This window comes from Callospermophilus lateralis, chromosome 1 (assembly GCF_048772815.1).
Source record: "Callospermophilus lateralis isolate mCalLat2 chromosome 1, mCalLat2.hap1, whole genome shotgun sequence".
In the NCBI taxonomy this organism is placed as follows: Eukaryota; Metazoa; Chordata; class Mammalia; order Rodentia; family Sciuridae; genus Callospermophilus; species Callospermophilus lateralis.
This window is the reverse complement of record NC_135305.1, coordinates 207981820-208000471: the sequence shown is the minus strand read 5'-3', so window position 1 is coordinate 208000471 and position 18652 is coordinate 207981820. Positions and strand designations below refer to the sequence as shown.

Sequence of the window (18652 nt, the reverse complement as noted above, 5' to 3'; positions counted from 1 at the left end):
TGAGGATCGAACCCAGGCCACACGCATGCCAGGCGAGTGCGCTACCGCTTGAGCCACATCCCCAGCCCTAAATATTTATTTTTTAGTTGTAGTTGGACACAATGCCTGTATTTTATTTATTTTTATGTGGTGCTAGGGATCAAACCCAGGGCTCGCACATGCTAGGTGAGTGCTCTACCGCTCTACCACAAACCAGCCCTGGTTCTCCCTTCTTAACTTTAGTCTTTATTCTTTGCTTTCTCAGGTTATCTATTTATTTTCTCTTAGATAATTAGTGGAAGTAAAACAAATTTTATATAAAAGCATTTTAATGCATATCATGGAAAAAATGCATATCATGGGAACAGTTTCTCACCTTTTATTTTTTGGTACTAGGAATTTAATCCAGGGGCACCTCACCACTGAGCTACATCACCAGCCCTTTTTTTTATTTGTTTATTTTGAGACAGGGTCACACAAAGATTCTGAGACTGGTCTCAAGTCTGCAATCTTCCTGCCTCAACCCCCTGAGTTGCTGGGCTTACTGGTGTACACCACCACACTGGGCTTCTCAGTTTTTTGTTTTTTGTTTTTTTTTTTTAATGCTGATTAAATTATAGAAAAGATACTCAGTAAACTGGCTTTCTCATGTGTATATTTTTAACATACCTTTTTCATTGTCCCCTCTTTTTTTTTCTTTAGAATATATATTTTTAGTTGTTGATGTACCTTTATTTTTTATTTATTTATATGTAGTGCTGAGGATTGAACCTAGTGCCTCACACATGCTAGGCAAGTGCTCTGCAATTGAGCCAAACCCAAGCCCCTGTTCTTTCTTTTTTTTAAGTGGGTAGCAGTCTGTCACTGAGCTATATCACAGCTCTTTGTTTTAATTTTGAAATAAACTTTCCCAAATTTACCAAGACTAGCCTCAAACTTGCAATTCTTCTGCCTCATCTTCCTGAATCACTGATTGCAGACATGCACCATCACACCCAGCTATACCTTTTGTTAATAAGCAACCAAGCAAATATTTCATCCTGTGTAATTTAAAAAAAAAAATTTGGTTATACATGGGCACAATATCTTTATTTTGTTTATTTATTTTTATGTGGTGCTGAAGGCCGAACCCAGGGTCTCACACGTGAGAGGCGAATGCTCTACCGCTGAGCCACAAACCCAGCCCCTCATCCTGTGTAATTTTGAACTGCAGTACAGATGAATAGGTCTTCCGTTTTAGAACTTGTGTATAGGGAAAAATTTTTTTTCAATGTTTTTTTCCAAGTGGCAGGCACTCTACCACTGAGCTATACCCCCGGTGCAAGAAAGGCAGTTATTTTTGTTTAATAAGATGCTGAGTATCAGGGCTGGAAGGGTAGCTCGGTGGTAGAGCACTTTCCTGCCTTATGGAAGGCCAAATTCTGTCCCTAGTACTGCAAAAAAATGAAAAATAATACTTCTGTGAAAACAATATTGTTAATGTTCAAGTATCAGAAAAGTTCAAATCTTTCCTTGTTTATTCCAATTTCCTGTGACAAAGTTCAGTGAATTTTATTAGGTACTGTGTTTCAGGAACTGTGACAGACACCACAGATTGAGATGACTAGGACACAGTGCCTACCATCAAAGAGTTCATAATCTAGCAGGTGAAATAAATAAAATACAACACTTGAATTATAGTATTCCCAATTTTATTATAGGAAGTATACCCAGAGCACCAGACAAATACAGAAGAGCTGCTATGCAAATGGGCTGCATATATAAGATAAAATGAACAGCTTTCTGGGAATGGTATGGAAGTAGTTGTTCTAATACAAGGTGTTTCTAGTATAGAATAAACTCTTATGCACAGTACATAGGAATTGTTGTGGGGTCTGCGTATTCCTGGAACTTAAAGAAGAAAGAGTGAGATGGCAGACTCCTAGCGATAATTGGCTTTAACTTCATAAGATAGTGATAAGCAGTGAAATTGTTTTAGGCAGGATAGAAAAAAGTATTTTGGGGAAACATACTTCAGTTTAGCAATACAGAAAATGATGAATTAAAGTACAGAGAGAAAAGTTCCAAGAATCTAAGTATGAAGGCTTGATCCCAGAATAAATATGTAGTAAAAAACTTCTTTGTGTCACCCTATTTCCTTCCTCGCCAGTCTTTCACCTTTTTTCCATATTGAAGTCTTTTCTCCAATTTCCCCCTTTCATGTAATACTATAGTCAGTGTCCAGGCTGTGGTATTTTACTCTTTCTGATCCATATATTCTTCTAGATGTTAACTCTTGCTTAGATTTTGCATCTGGAAAGGTTCCCCAAATCCAGCTTTATTCTGGAGAAAAAAAAAACTTTCACCAGGCACTGTGATGCATACTTACAATTCTAGCTACCTCAGGGGCTGAGGCAGGAAGATTCCAAGTTCGACCCAGCCTTGGCAATTTAGCAAATTGTCTCAGATATAGAAAGGGCTGGGAATGTACCTCAGTTATTGAGTGCCCCCAGTGCTGCAAATAAAAATGAAAAAAGTTTGAACTTTTTCTTTTTTCTTTTTTGATTGGTTGAAGCAAAATGAATGAAGAAGTTAACAAGTTCATTGGAAAGGGTTATGATAGAGCATGTTCTACTTGTAATTAGAAATTTGAGACAGTCCTAGTAGGTATGTTTTTGGCTTCTAAGTAATTCCCTCTAGAACTACCTGAAGTCACTGAATATCCAAAGGAAACTCATAATTTCCCTAACTTTTCAAGGATTTAATGGGTAGAGCATTTGCTGATTTAGTTTTAGAATTGTCATCTATCAGGTTGGGGATGTGGCTGAAGCCGTGCGGCCCGGGTTCAATCCTCAGCACCACATATAAACAGATGTTGTGTCCGCCGAAAACTACAAAATAAATATTAAAATTCTCAAAAAAACAAAACAAAAGATAGAATTGTCCTCTATCACTGCAGTAAGAATGAAAGCCTGGAGCAGCATTTGGAGCCCAGGCTTATGAATTCACTGAGGCAAGTAAACATAAAGCAAACTATTGTAGAAAGCCCATCTCACAGCTAATTAGGCTTTGAAACTAAGGTTGTCATTCACAACCTTATTAACATTTGAGCCATATGATCGGGGGAAGTTGGGTTCCTGTGTGCAATATAGGATATTTCACAACATCCATGGCCTTTACTCAGTAGATACTAGTATAGTATTATCTCCCTACTTACATCATCACAAATGTCTCTAACATTCCCACATGTCTCCAAGAAGGTGTAATTGTCTCCATTGAAAACCACAGCCCTAGTAGGGCTAGTGATATAGCAGAGTACTTGTTCAACATGCCAAAGGCCCCATCTGCAACACTACCAAAAAGAAAAAGGAAAGAAAGATAGCCCTGTGAGAATAGAGTAAGAGTAGTAAATTCAGTAAATCACTACAGATTTTTTGTTTTAATTTTTATGCTGTATGGGGATTGAACCCAGGGCCTGCACTCTAAATTTTGTGATGGGGCTGGAGTCATAGCGCAGTGGTAGAGTCCTTGCCTAGCACATGTGAGGTACTGAGTTCGAACCTCAGCGCTGCATAATAATAATAATACATAAACAAAGTAAATGTTTTGTGTCCATCTACAACAAAAAATATTTTAAAAAATTTTGGTGGGGATAGGGTCTTGCTAAGTTGCCCTGGCTTGCAATCCTCCTGCCTTAGCCTCCCAAGCAATTGGGATTACAGGCATGTACCAGTATGCTGTACTAATTCTTTGACCCATTGATCTGTCTGTTTTGAACTGGGGATTAAACCCAGACCACTTTACCACTGAGTTACTTCCCCAGCCTTTTTATTTTATTTTATTTTATTTTTAAAAAGGGTCTCATTAAGTTGTTTAAGGGGGCTGGGGATGTGTGGCCCAGGTGGTAGCGTGCTCGCCTGGCATGTAAGCGGCCCGGGTTCAGTCCTCAGCACCACAAACAAACAAAGATGTTGTGTCCGCTGAAAACTAAAACTAAAAAAGAGAGAGAGAGAGAGAGAGAGACGTGGCAAAAAGATTCTTTAAAAAAAAAAAAAAAAAAGTTGTTTAAGGTCTTCCTAATTGCGGAAGCTGGCCTAAAACTTGTGATTCACTTGCTTCAGCCTTCCGAGTCCTTCCAATTACAGGAGCGCACCACTGTGTTTGCCTTGACATTCTAAACACTACATATTCCTGATTTTCACCTTTTTCCTCCTACAGATATATTACTTTTTATTGGAGACTTTTAGGATTCCCTGAAAAAATTATAAATTTTAAAAGTAGACATTTGTATACATTATGAATTATATTATCAGTTTATCAATTTCTACATGAAAAGACCTGGGAGCCAGGCGTGGTGTGCACACCTATAATCCCAGCTACTGACAAAGTTGAGAAAGGAAGATCACAAGAGTGAGACTAGCATCTGCAACTTTGTGAGACCCTGTCTCAAAATAAAAAATAAGAAGAGCTGACGTTGAATCCACAATCCTCCTGCCTCAGCCTCCAACACCGCGGGGATTACAGGCATGCACCACTGTGTCCAGCTCAAATTCACCTTTTTATGTATAACAAAAGCCATTTGTTTTTTTGTTTGTTTATTGTTCTTTTTTTTTTAATAGCTATCTAAAGAACAGTGACAGGCTTCTAATTTCATTACATATTATTCCTTGTTAAACCATATTAAAAGTCCTATTTTTTTCTATTTTAGGCCCTGGAGATGTATAAGGATGATTGGAACAAAGTGTCAGAACATGTCGGAAGTCGTACTCAGGATGAATGCATCCTCCACTTTTTGAGGCTTCCCATTGAGGACCCATACCTCGAAAATTCAGATGCTTCCCTTGGGCCTCTGGCCTATCAGCCAGTTCCTTTCAGTCAGTCGGGAAATCCAGTCATGAGTACTGTTGCTTTTTTGGCATCTGTGGTGGACCCACGTGTGGCATCTGCTGCAGCAAAAGCAGCTTTGGGTATGGACTCCCACCCCAATCCATCTGTCCAACAAAAAACCTTAATTTTTATCAAATTTAAATATTACTAGCTGTTACATTAATTTCTATACATAATAAAAATCAGACATAATCCTTTAGAGACACCATGTACTTTGTAAAAAGTTCTAAAACATGTTAAAGTGAGGTACTTTAAATATAGAAGTTAGCAAGACTGTGATATATAAGATAAATCATTAATGTTTATCTCATTTTGCTTTTATAAGGACTTAGCCCAAAGGAGGTCACTACATCCAAGAGAATATTACTTTGTCACACATCCTAGCAGTTTTAAAATTAAGGCAAATATTTGTGCAAAACTAAGTTATTATTCCATTTTTATTGTTGAACCAGAGGAGTTTTCTCGGGTCCGAGAGGAGGTACCACTGGAGTTGGTTGAAGCCCATGTTAAGAAAGTACAAGAGGCTGCCCGAGCCTCTGGGAAAGTGGATCCTACCTATGGCTTGGAGAGCAGCTGTATTGCAGGTACAGGACCTGAAGAGCCTGAGAAGCTTGGTGAGTCACTGCTGAATACAAAGACAGGGTTACTAGATGTTTGTATTCCCCAACAGCTTTCTAAAAAATACTTCATAAATAATCATAACCTTGCCTCTTAAAATTAGTATATGACTTTTTTCTCTCACTGCTTTTTTTATGGTAGCTCAAACTTTAAAAAAAAAAAAAAAAGTCCCGCAATTGATAACAATACCATACTTGTGAAGCATTTGACAGCTGTAGATCTAGGTTTTGAGCATATTGTTATAAGAATTTGTGTTTTTAATATTTATTTTTTAGTTGTAGTTGAACACAATACCGTTATTTATTTATTTTTATGTGATGCTGAAGATCGAACCCAGGGCCTCGCACGTGCTAGGTGAGCACTGTACCGCTGAGCCACAACCCCAGCACTAGTTATAAGAATATTGAAGATACTTTTTGTGTTCAATTTATGTTGAATTGTTTTAAATTAATATTTGTATATTTTTAATTTAATTCTGTTTGATTTTTATAACTTAGATAAAAATTTCTATAATATTCCCCTTTTAACCACTTAAGGGTTTATAATCCAGTAGCTTCTAACATATTCACAGTATTGTATGTCTTTCACCATTATATATAGAATTCCAGGAAGTTTTCATCACCAAAAGGAATTATCAAATTCTAAGTGGTTATTCCCCATTCCTCCTTCTTAGCCTGATAACCATCAGTCTGCTTTCTGTCTCTGTAGATTTGCCTGTTCTCAACATTTCATGCAAAGGGTATCATATAATATGTGGTCTTTTGTTTCTGGCTTATTTCATTTAGCATATTTTCAAGGTTTATCGGTGTTACAGCGTGATTCAGTACTCCATCCCTCCCCCACCCCAGGCTGACCTCCTACTCAGTGTCTTCCCACCTCCACCTCTTGACTTGCTGGACTTACAGGCATGCAACCCCACACCTGCCAGGACCACTTCTTCCCCCCCGCCCCCCCCCCCCCCCCCCCCAAAGAGAACAGTTTATTAAAGACAGTGTTCAGCTGCGTTGTCGCTCCTGCCTGCAATGCCAACTACTTGGCCCAGGTCAGAGGATGTCCAGTGCAGGGAGCCACCTTCCCAAGCAGATCTCAGCAATGGCTGAGCCTCTAGCAGCTCCCCACACTCCGTCTCCCTTGGGGGTCCTTTGGAAAAGGGAATCAAAGGCACAGGGAACCCAGGCAACACTGAAAAGTCTGTAAATCTCTGAATTCCCTCTGTAGCTGAGGGTTAGGTTTGGATATTTCCCCAATTGGAACATGAATGTCAAATCCATTGGCCACTAGAAATTAGGCATATTGAAAATAGGCTATGAGTTAGGGGTACCCAGTAATAATGCCTCTAGGAGAAACCACATTCTCATTTCACCCCTGCATGTCCTCTTTAGTGGGCATCCTAGTAGCCTAAATAGGGTCCATGAGATCAGGGTTCTCTACCCCCACTGGCGACTCAATATGCTAGTCTTATCTTCATGTGAAGAATTAGCTGAGGCCAGGGCGGGCAGTGCTCAAGCCTGTAATCCCCAGAGGCCTGCAGCAATAGTAGTCGAGCCTGGACAATTTAGCCAGACTGTCTCCAAGGGCTGGGATGTGGCTCAGGGATTAGCACCACTGGGTTCAATTTTGCCGGAACCAAAGAAGGAAGAATTAGCTTACTCTGGAGGCATGAAGTCTTATTGAGGGGTAGACATTGGTGCAGAAGTCGCAGACATCCAGAAGTGTGGCTGCGGCGGGTTAAAAGGCACACTGGTTCCTGGAGGCCTCCTCAGACAGCAGGGACTTCATTTTTGGGGCACTAAATTCTATTCCTCTGGGTGGATTTACTGTATTTTATTTACCTGTTCATCAGTTTATGGGCATTTGCATTGTCTCCACTTTTATACTGTTAAATAATGCTAATATGAACATTTATTTGCAAACTTTTTGTGAACAGAGGATTTTCATTTTTCTTGAATATTTAGTTGTATGGTGAATTGCTGAGTCAGATGGTAATTCTGATGGTCAATCCTTTTGAGAAACTACCATATTATTTTTCCTAGTGACTGCACCATTTTATGTTCACATTAATAAGGCATGGAGGTTCTGGTTTTTCAAATGCAATTTTGTTCACACCAGTTCATATACTTTGGATAATAATGATCATCACGTTCCACCATCATATCTAACCACATTCCTCCTTCCTTCCTCTCCCACCCGTCTGCCCTATCTAGAGTTTGTCTATTCCTCCCATGCTCCCGCTACCTATCCCACCATGAATCAGCCTCCATATATCAAAGAAAACAGTTGGCATTTGGTTTATTGGGATTGGCTAACTTCATTTAGCATTATCTTCTCTAACTCTCTCCATTTACCTGCAAATGCCGTGATTTTATTCTTTTATTGCTGAGTAATATTCCATTGTGTGCCACATTTTCTTTATCCATTCATCTGTTGTAGGACATCTAGGTTGGTTCCACAGTTTAGCTATTGTGAATTGTACTGCTATAAACATTGATGTGGCTGTTTCCATGTAGTATGCTGTTTTTAAGTCTTTTGGGTATAGAGGAAAAGGACAGCTGGGTCAAATGGTGGTTTCATTCCCAATTTTTTAACAAATCTCCATACTGTTTTCCATATTGGCTGCACCAATTTGCAGTCCCACCAACAGTGTATGAGTGTACTTTTTCCCCACATCCTCGCCAACACTTATTGTTGTTTATATGCATAATAGCTGCCATTCTGACTGGAGTGAGAAGAAATCTTAGAGTGGTTTTGATTTGCATTTTTCTAATTACTAGTGATGATGAACTTTTTTTATGTATTTGTTGATTGATTGTACATCATCTTCTGAGAAGCATCTCTTCAGATTCTTTATTATATCCTTTCTTCTGCTTACATTGGGCTAAGTTTACTCGTTTTACCTACTTCCTTAAGGTGGAATGTAGTCATTTGAGATATACTTCTTTGTTACCTAATGTAGACAATTATAGCCGTATCAATTTCCCTTTTAGTACTGCTTCTGCTACATTTCATGAGTTTTACTATATTTAGCTGTTTTTTTTATTCTTTTCAAAGTACTTTGTAATTTTTCTTGTGCTTCCTTCTTTGACTCATTAATCATTTTAGAATATGTTATTGTTAACTTTACAAATTTACTGATTTTTTTTTTTAGATTTTCTTGTGTTATTTGATTTCTTTCTTTTTTTCTTTTAATTCTCGATGGACCTTTATTTTATTTATTAATATGCAGTTGTGAGAATCGAACCCAGTGTCTCACACATACACATGCTAGGCAAGCGCTCTGCCATTGAGCCATAGTCCCAGCCCTTGTGTTATTATTTGATTTCTAATTGTATTCAAGTGGACTCAGAAATGACATTGTGTTATTTCTATATTTTAAAATTAATTGACTTGTTTTTTTTTTTTTTAATGTAATACGTATTTTATCCTAGAGAATGTTCTTGAAACACTTGAAAAAATTTTTTAGACTTTTCTTGGAAAGAATTGTTCAATTCATCTGCTTCCTTGTTTATGTTATGTGTATTACATCTTCTATTAAAAACAAGGTCTTGATGGGCTGGGATTGTGGCTCAGCGATAGAGCACTCGCCTAGCACTGGTGGGACCCGGGTTCAAACCTCAGCACCACATAAAAATACAGACATTGGGTTGTGTCCATCCATACCTAAAAAAACATAAATAAATAAAAATATTAAGGAAAAAAAAACAAGGTCTTGAAATCTCCAACTATTGTTGTTCATTTAGTCCTTTAATTCTGCCTATTTTTGCTTTTTTATATTCATAGGCTCAGTTGTTTGTTGCACGTGTGTTTATGATTATTATAATTTTTTAATGGATGGACCCTTTTATCTTGATATAATTTTCCTCTTTTGTAGCATTTTCACATCCTTTTTTTTTTTTAAGCATACCATTTTATTTGTCTTTTGGTTATAATTTGCATCGAACATCTTTTTCCATCTTGTTACTTTCTGTCTGAATTTTTGGGTCTAGAGTGGATCTCTTATGACAGCATATAGGTTTTTGGATTGGAAGAGTCTGGAGATAAGTTCTGCCTTTATTTCTGCTCTTTATAGCCACAGAACTTTAAAAAGCTATTTAGTTTTTGTGGCTCTGAATTGTTTGTAAAATGAAAGGTAAGCTTGTGTATTCTCTGTATTGTGTTATTTAGCTTTTTCCTTTCTGTGATATTGGACAGGGGACATTTTTGCTCTTAAGGGCTTTTCTGTTTTTGTTTAATCAGTCTTGAAAAGGAGTAAAATGACTCAAATCACTTTATACGCCCATCAGTAATTTGTTAAATGTTCTTATACAAGAGGCTTATTTTCAGATTAATCAAACCTCTCATTAAATTTTTTGCCCTAACTTTTCTTAGTATTGCCTATATATGAAGTACCAGGCCTTTGATTTGAAGAGTTATATACAGTCACTTGTTAGTTTGAAAGCTCACATATTTTCCTTTTCTTTAGTACAGACTGAAATTAGGAAGCCAAGTCACGTCTCTGTTTCTTTTTGTCAATTCTGCATCACAAGACAGTGCCCAGTTTAGACTGGGAAAACCTGAAGTTAATGTATTCCTGGATTTTATTTTTCTCAAATTTTTTAATATGAGGGGGTGTTCTTTGTAGGGTCTTTTGGTTCCCCATGGTCATGGAAATGAAAAGTATTGGCAAAGCCTTCTTATTCGTTCAGTAAAGCTCCTGTACTTTGCAAAATGCAGGACATACTTTTACATGTACCAATTTAAAAATTGTGCGTGGAGGGATGATACATACCATAGAGCATCAGTGGTTAAAAAACAACTTGCAAATTTAGCCATTTCTAATTTGAAATTTAGAAGTAGAATTTGAAACAAAGAAGATCAAAATATCTAATAGGCTTAGTCTTTGTGAGGCTGGAGCTTCTTGATTAATCTGTGAACATCTGATTTCTGCAGTGGGCAAACTCTGGGAAAGAGTTTGCAGGAAACATTTGAGACTCCATCTGGCCTTTGAATGAGGAGAGCAGCAAAGTTAATTAACGGATCTGAAAGTAGCCTATCAGTTAAACTGTGCCAGGTGTGATATAATAAACTCAACTAGTTGCAGCAATAGAATTTGGATACTTTTTTTTTTTTTTTTTTTTGGTGGTGCTGTGGATTGAACCCAGGGCCTTGTGTATGGGACACAGGCACTCTATCAGCTGAGCTATATCCCCAGCCCAATATTTGTATACTTTTAATAAGGGCTTCGAAAAATACCATTCTAATATGAATATTTCTGAATGAGTTGTGAACATGTTTTTATAATTAATGCAGGGCCTGTTATAGTTAATCTGATTTATATTAAGCTTTGACTACTGGATTAAATTAGAAAACAACAAATGTTTCTCCTTTGGAACTAAGCAAAATTCATAGTGGAAAGTCAACAGTGTGCCTCATACATGTCATAGAACAAAATAATGGCCTATTGCATAGCTCACCAATTTGAAATAGAATGTTGTACAATTTTACTTAGAAAGATCCTAAGAATGCACTTGGATGGTAGGTTTATGGTAGAATTTAAATTTTACTGTGTAATACATGTTATTTTATTAACTGTAGTTAAATTATAAAATGGGAAAAAATATGCTTCCTTAGGAAATGTAAGATTTTTTTTTTGTTTCTATCATTAACCTAGTTTGTTAACAATATCTTATCTGTAGTCAGCCTACTTTGCAATAGCACACCAGAATTTGTTTCTTGTATCTAACTGTAACTTAGTACCCATTGACTAACATTTCTGTCTCTCTCATCCCTTACTCATCTTAGCCTGTGGTAAGCACCATTCTGCTTTTAATTTCTATTACATTAATTTTTTTATACTTTGGGGTAACTTCTCTCTGTGCCTAACTTATTTCACTTAACATATTGGTCTCCAGTTTCACCCATGTGACAGTGACAGGATTTTATTCCTTATTATGGCTGATTAGCATTTCCGTGTGTGTGTGTGTGTGTGTGTGTGTACTACATTTTGTTTATCCATTCATCCTTTGGTGGATATTTAGGTTGTTTCCATTTTTTTGATTAGACCTCACCTCTTAACATTATTACACTCAACTCATGATCTTTTAGGAGACACACTCAAACCATATCCATATCCTTTACAAAAAGGAACTTTTATAGTCCATCCTTTTCACTGTATATTCATCAAGATCTGGTTCCTCTAAATTTGTGTTGTTAGGGGTTTGTTTGTTTGTTTTTGACAGACCATTCTGAGTATTCAAAAATTATTGATATTTGAGACCTTTGGGGGGCGCTAATTAAAAATATTATTAGATTTTTTATTTGCCCTGAGGGAAAAGTAGGAGAAATCAACATCAAATGAAAAGTGGTGGGTTTTTTTTTTGTTTTGTTTTGTTTTGTTTTCTCTCTCTCTCCTTTTCTGAGATGCTGGGGATTGAACCCAGGACCTTGTGGATGTGAGGCAAGTACTCTACCAACTGTGCTGCATCCCCCTGCCCCAGGATTTTTGTTTGTTTCTTTGTTTTAATTCTCCGATGTATTTGGAAACTCTTCACTAAAGTAGAGTACCAGAAGTAAAATATAAGTAAGATACATAGGTATGCCTGTACAGTTTTTTTTTTTTATTGAGGAAAGATCTTTAAAGGCCTAAAAGCTCCAAAGTACCGTACTATCTTATATTCTTATATATTCTTATATGGAAATACAATGGAAGAAGACCCAAACCCTTCTGAGAATAGGGTCTGCTTACAGAAACACCCAAGGACACCAGGCGCAGGCAGTATAACTGTGGTTGATCATTTATGTGCTGTTGAATGCTGAAAAAAATACACCCAGCAAGTCATTCAGTGTGAGTGTATTGAGCCTATTCAGGAGAAGCATTTTGGATTAAAGGTTTTTCTTAACTGAGCTTTTAAATATTAACTTACAATGACAGATTGAAATTGTAAACGTTATCATGTAATTTTTTTTGTGTTCTCAATGCTATGGTACTTGTGAATAAAGTAGACCAAAATCCCTGCTCTGTGGACTTGATATTTTATAGATGTAAGATAATATCAATTTAATCCAATAAGTAAAATTTGAATATATAAATTAAAATTTAATATATAAAAAAGAGAGTGTTGGATGACAAATGCAATGGTGAAAAATACAGCAGGAATGAGGGGGATAAGAGTGAAATGTAGGGAACTGCAATTTGAAATGGTCTGAATGAGGAAGTAGCATTGTTTTCATTGTAAAATCCAGAAATTGAAACGTGGGGTTACATAGGTGTTTTAAATAATGGTCAGATAATGTATCATTGACAGAGTTACATTCAAATGAAGATGTAGATCAGGTCAGGGAGGGAGCCATGTAGACACCTAGAATAAGAGTGTTCCAGGCAGGGGAGCAGCCTATAAAGGGCCCTGGGCAGTATCTACCCAGCACAATTGATGAACATCAAGGAAGTTCTGGATTGACAGAGACAGGTATTCCTATCAGATGATGAGACCCCTTGTGGTTCCTCATAAAGTTTTAATGTTTACCCTAAGTGAGGTAGAGCCAGTGGAGGAATTAAGCAAAGGATTGTCAGAATCTGGCCGTTTCAACCGTTGTGTTGAGAACATGCCCTGTCTCTTATACCTGTAATCCCTATGACACAGAAGGCTAACACAGGAGGATTACAAATTTGAGGCCAGCCTTAGCAACTTAGCGAGACCCTGCCTCAAAATAAAATGAGCAAGGAATGTCACTCACTGATTTAAAAAAAAAAGGGAAAAAAAAAGAAGAAGAGAAAGATAGTGACACTGACACTATCAAGTAGTTGTTAAATTGATTAATTATGTAATATATTTAAACATCAAAATTTTTTTCTTTGTTGCATCACTAAAACTATTATTAAAAAGTTTTATTATGGTCTGGGACTATAGCTCGGTGGTAGAATAGTTGTCTACTTGTTCAAGGCCCTGGATTCAATCCCCGGTTAGTGGGGTTGGGGGGACAAGGCTTTGTTCAGTATTTTATTAAATGGCTTCGTTAAGTTTTTTCTTCACTTGACCTGTAGGCTAAACAACATAGTTTTTTCTGATAATCTCTTTATTTATAACAAACATACTGAAATTGATAGGCTATTTGGTGAAAAATTTCTATACCCAACAGGTTTAGCTTTACCATATTTATCTAACTGTATAGTTCCTGTGTGTGTGTTTGCGCACACAAGCGTGCAATTAAATGCAGAGGATTAAATGTGGGGTCTTGTGCATGCTTAGCACATATTCTTTTTTTTTTTAATATTTATTTTTTAGTTTTAGGTGGACACAATATCTTTATTTTTATGTGGTGTTGAGGATAGAACCCAGGGCCCCGCACATGCCAGGCAAGCACGCTACTGCTTGAGCCACATGGCCAGCCCAGCACATATTCTTACCTCTGGGCAACCACTTAGCCCATAGGTGTCATGCTATCTAAATAAGTGGTTATTTGTTATTTTTGGTGAACTATTTTAAAGTAAGTTGTGGACAGAATGATTCTTTGCACTGTAAGCAGTTCCATCACATTTATTTATTTATTTATTTATTTATTTAGAAGATGAGGACATTTTCCTACATTAACTACTATAGTAAATTTTGGCCCCTTTTGGGATATTAAATTTTTCATGAAGAAAGTTGGAATGAGCTTGCACATTCAAGAACCAGTAAGGGTGCTGGGCATGATGCACATGCCTATAATTCTAGTGACTTATGAAGCTAAAGCAGGAGGATCACAAGTTCAAGGCCATCCTTGTCAATTTAATAAAACACTAAATAACGCAGTGAGTCCCAGTATACAAATAAAAAGGACTGGGGATGTAGCTTAGTGGTAAAGTGCTCCTGGGTTAAAGCCCCATACCTAAAAGAACCAGTAAAGGTCTGTCATACTTTATCATAATCCCCATTGGTATTTCCTCATCTCAAGTATCAGGGTTTTAAATTCTTATTACCTTTTTGCTAATGATTAGATTAATCTGTATCTTAATTTTAGTTTAGAGAAATTTCAGAGGTGAATTTTTGTGTTATCCTTATAATTAACTATGCTTTTGGGAAATTGAATCGCAAATAGGATGATTAGAGAAGATTCTTTTATGATCAATTCATGTAATGTCCACAGAGCTCCTTAGCCTGAAGAATGAAGGGCTTCAAAGAATGCATCTGGAGCCATTGTCATAGCACTGTAAAGAAAAGCCCAAGTTATCATACCTAGTTTTCAAGAAGATTTAGATCTGTAGCCTATCATGAGATTAAGAAGATTATCCTATGATAATATTGAAAAGGTTACTTTCTAGGAAAGTAAAACTCAGACGTGACTATTAAAATTCTTGCCTCAGATACTACTCATAACTTATAAATAGCCTCACTATTCTCACCATGAGGATTTCCATAACACTATTTATAAAGTCAGGCATTTCTAAAACACCACGTGTAAAAATACACTAAGGCAGTGAACCCAAGAAAATAGAGGAACAGTATTTTATTATGAGACTCACATCTTGTGGAGTGGGCTTCTCTCTTCTCTTTATTACTCTTAATTTAAAATGTCCCTCTCAGATCTGTTTTAAAAGACATTGAAATAGAGACTCAAATTTCTGAGCACTTCTTAATTAGACAATTTAACCTTTAAGGACTGGCTGGAATTTAAGTGACTTACTTGATTACTCACATTTTCAGGAAGAAAATGTCTTTCCTTATATAATTGCCTGCCTTTCAGGGACCATTTTATCAGATCAGGCTTTTTTGTTTACTCGATGTATACCTCTTGTTATTAGCAATTTGGAAGTTATATAAAACACATTTAATAACCTCTAATGATTGAGGTTTACACATACATGAAAAAAACATTCCATTGTTGGAGAGTTTGGGGATACAGTGAAGGATGCATAGTACTAATTGGTTCAAGGAGCACTATGCATAGGAAGTGCTATAACAGAACAAAGTTACACATTATTTTAGACTTAGAAAGGCTTCACAAGGAGAGTGGAATTTGAGCTGAACATGGAAAAGATGTTCAGAACGTCACTGAGCAGATTGGAGCAAGTAGTCCTTTGTGTAGAACAATGAGAACAAAGGCACAGAAACAGAAGGGATGGTTATTTAGTGTAGGGATTAAACCAGACTGGCCATTGTACAAAGTTCAAATGGGGACATAGCAAGCATGGCCAGAAAGGTAGATTGTAACTAAGATGTTGAGAGCTGGAAGACTCACAAGTTTGAGCTGTATATTGCTGTCTTGTGAAATGCTTAAACTTCAATGTAGGGAAAGACAGGAATAGTCTCCCAGTATTGAATAACTTCCTGCCAGGCTACTCATTCTGTTCCTCTTTGATAAGACAACATTGATTTTACTAGTAATTCTCAAAACTTTTGTTCTCATTTGTCCTTTATGCTCTTCAACAAAATTTAGGAGCCCAAGGTGCTTCAATTTATGAAGATTATGTCTGTTGATATTTACTATTTTAGAAATCAAAAGATTACTAAAGGCATTTACAAGAACATGTTCCTTTAGCCATTGGAGCGATGGCTTCATAAAACGTCGGGTAGCCTTTACACATTTGTGAAAGAATCAAACTGAAAAGATAGTAGCACCTTAGTGTTAGGAAATTTTCTTACTTTGTGCTAGGCGAGTGCTCTACCACTGAGCTACAACCCCAGCCCCTCAGGGAACTTTATTATGCAAACCACCCCAACATCGTCTCCCTGTAATTTTTATTTTCTTGTGGTTTGTATTTCCTCTGTACCTATCTTTTTTCTCCCTAGAATGCTCTTCTGTATGCACATGCTATCACTGCCCCAGTGACATTTCTGCTTAGAAAATGGTCATGTAGTTGTCATCATTCTGTGACAAGTAGTCATGCACCCCTCTGCTTCCCAACACATCTCTTGTGAACTGTGGTTGACTTATTGGTTTGTATCCTCTCCAGCCAGAATGTGATGCTCTTGGAGTTTGGTGAATATTGGGCTTATGAGTATTTAGTATCTGATTAAAAATTTGTTAAATGTGTGCTAAGTAATTTTTTTTTTTTTTTTTTTTTGCTTTAAAATTTTTAGCTCTGTCCATAATTTTCTTATTTTTTTACTTGTAGAAGGAGGTGAAGAAGAAAAAATGGAAACAGACCCTGAAGCTCAGCAGCCTGAAAAGGTAAGGTCTATTTGAATTGTCTTAGAGTAGGAAAAACCAGAGAGAGAGCATGCCTTTTGAACATAATGATTTCAAGTTTTTTGTATTTGTTTGAATCCCTTTCAGGGAACTATGAATAGTTCTGTTAACCACTTGGATTTGTTGTTTAAGATATAGTTCTCCCAACATATGATAAGAATTTTCCACTTATTTATTTGCTGAAGATTTATCCATACCCTATCTTCTTTTGTACCCCTTTCAGACACAATTTAGAAATGTGAATACAAAAGTTAGTGTTGCTGGGGTTATAGCTCAGTTGTTGCTTGCCTTGCATGCCCATGACCCTGGGTTCAATCTGTAACCCCACAAACTTTTTAAAAAGTTAATATTAATGGTGAGTATTGAATTTTAGTCTCTAGGTCCTATACTTGTTCCAGAAGAGAATTAAAGTCATGACATTGTTTTCTAAGAGAGTTAACTGCCAACAGAATATTATAAAAGATTTAATGAGAAGCTGACATTTGAGGTATTTTTGGGGGGGCAGGGGTTACTAGGGATTAAACTGAGGGACACTTAGGCGTGTAGCACCATTAAACCACATTCTCAGCCCTATTTTGTATTTTAAGTAAAAATACAAAATTTTAAGTAAAAATACAAAATAGAGACAGGGTCTCACTGAGTTGCTGAGGCTGAGGTTGAATTTGAACTCACGATCCTCCTGCCTCATCCTCCTGAGCCGCTGGGATTACAGTTGAGGTAGTTTTTAAAGAGTGGATAGAACTATTAACAATGCTAGGTAGGGAGAGACAATAGTGTATCAGTGTAAGGAGGGCATCAAAGTGCTCAGAATGTTATTGACCTATTCGCTATTCATAGGAAATTGTAAATTCAAGGTAGGCTGGACAGTATAAGACCATATAGCCTCTTCAAGGACTGGATCTGAGTGTTTACATTCCCCAGACTGTTATAATGAATAGAATAGAATAGAATGGGCAGTCAGTCACCATTTGAGTATGTAAAAGCAGGGATTTAAGTCTTGATTACATGTGATATTCTTAATTTATAGATAAGGAGAATATAGGATAATAATAAAATGGATTATAATTCCTACTGTGTCTCATGCTTTGTATTTTCTTGTTTTTTGTTTTTTATTCTTTTTTTCTCCCCTGAATTTCTTTTTTGGGCAGTACTGTGAATAAAACCCAGTGCTTTATATAAACATTCTGCCACTGAATTACATTATATGCCCTTTTTTTTGAGACAAGATTGCCCAGACTGGCCTCATCCATTTGCAATTTTCCTGTCCTGGTCTCTTGAATATTTGGGATTATAAGTTTGCATCATTTTGATGCAAACTTTGCCAGGTTTGATTTTATTTAATTCTTTTTTTAAATATTTATAATTGTAGTTGGACACAATATTTTTATTCCATTCATTTATTTTTTTAAATCTTGTTTTTTTAATATTTATTTTTTAGTTGTAGTTGGCAATTCCCTTTATTTTATTTATTTTTATGTGATGCTGAGGATCGAACCCAGGGCCTTTTATGTGCTAAGCCACAACCCTAGCCCTCACTTAATTCTTAAAACAGCTTGATCAAGTTAATGATTGTGTCTCCATTTTATAGATGATGTGATATAATTTATCTAGAGTCATAGGAATTTCAAAATCAGAAAATAATACCATATTTGTCCAAGGAATTGTAGTATTCAGTTCCCAGTGCATGAACATTTGCTTTTTGGTGGCTGTCCCTAAGATCACCAACAAATGGTTAGATTTGTCACCTTTTTTTTCCTGGTAGCATTTCTTCCTGCTTCTAAAAGGACTGTTTTTAACTAACTCCTTATTCTCTTGTTTTTGTACCTCTTTCAGGCAGAAAACAAAGTGGAAAATGAAATAGATGAAGGTGATAAAGTACAAGATGGAGAAAACGAAAAAAATAGTGAGAAGGAACAAGATAGTGAAGTTAGTGAAGATATCAAGTCAGGTAATTTGAAAAGTTCCTTAGATTTCATTATTATGTAATTATTTTAAAAATGCATGAAAAAATGCAGGTAGAAATGTTTCTTCATCTATTTTGGGTTTG

At 36.5% G+C, this 18652-nt stretch overlaps 1 protein-coding gene across 3 annotated transcripts in view; it reads left to right on the top strand.

Annotated features, from left to right (window-relative positions):
- Positions 1-18652, top strand: part of Smarcc1 (SWI/SNF related BAF chromatin remodeling complex subunit C1) — a 148344-nt gene that overhangs the window by 88989 nt on the left and 40703 nt on the right. For all 3 annotated transcript variants that reach the window (XM_076844895.2, XM_076844887.2, XM_076844904.1), the window contains exons 20-23: positions 4667-4925; positions 5298-5459; positions 16532-16587; positions 18439-18553. In XM_076844895.2, the coding sequence (XP_076701010.1) occupies positions 4667-4925; positions 5298-5459; positions 16532-16587; positions 18439-18553 (592 nt within the window). The remainder of the gene's footprint in view (positions 1-4666; positions 4926-5297; positions 5460-16531; positions 16588-18438; positions 18554-18652) is intronic.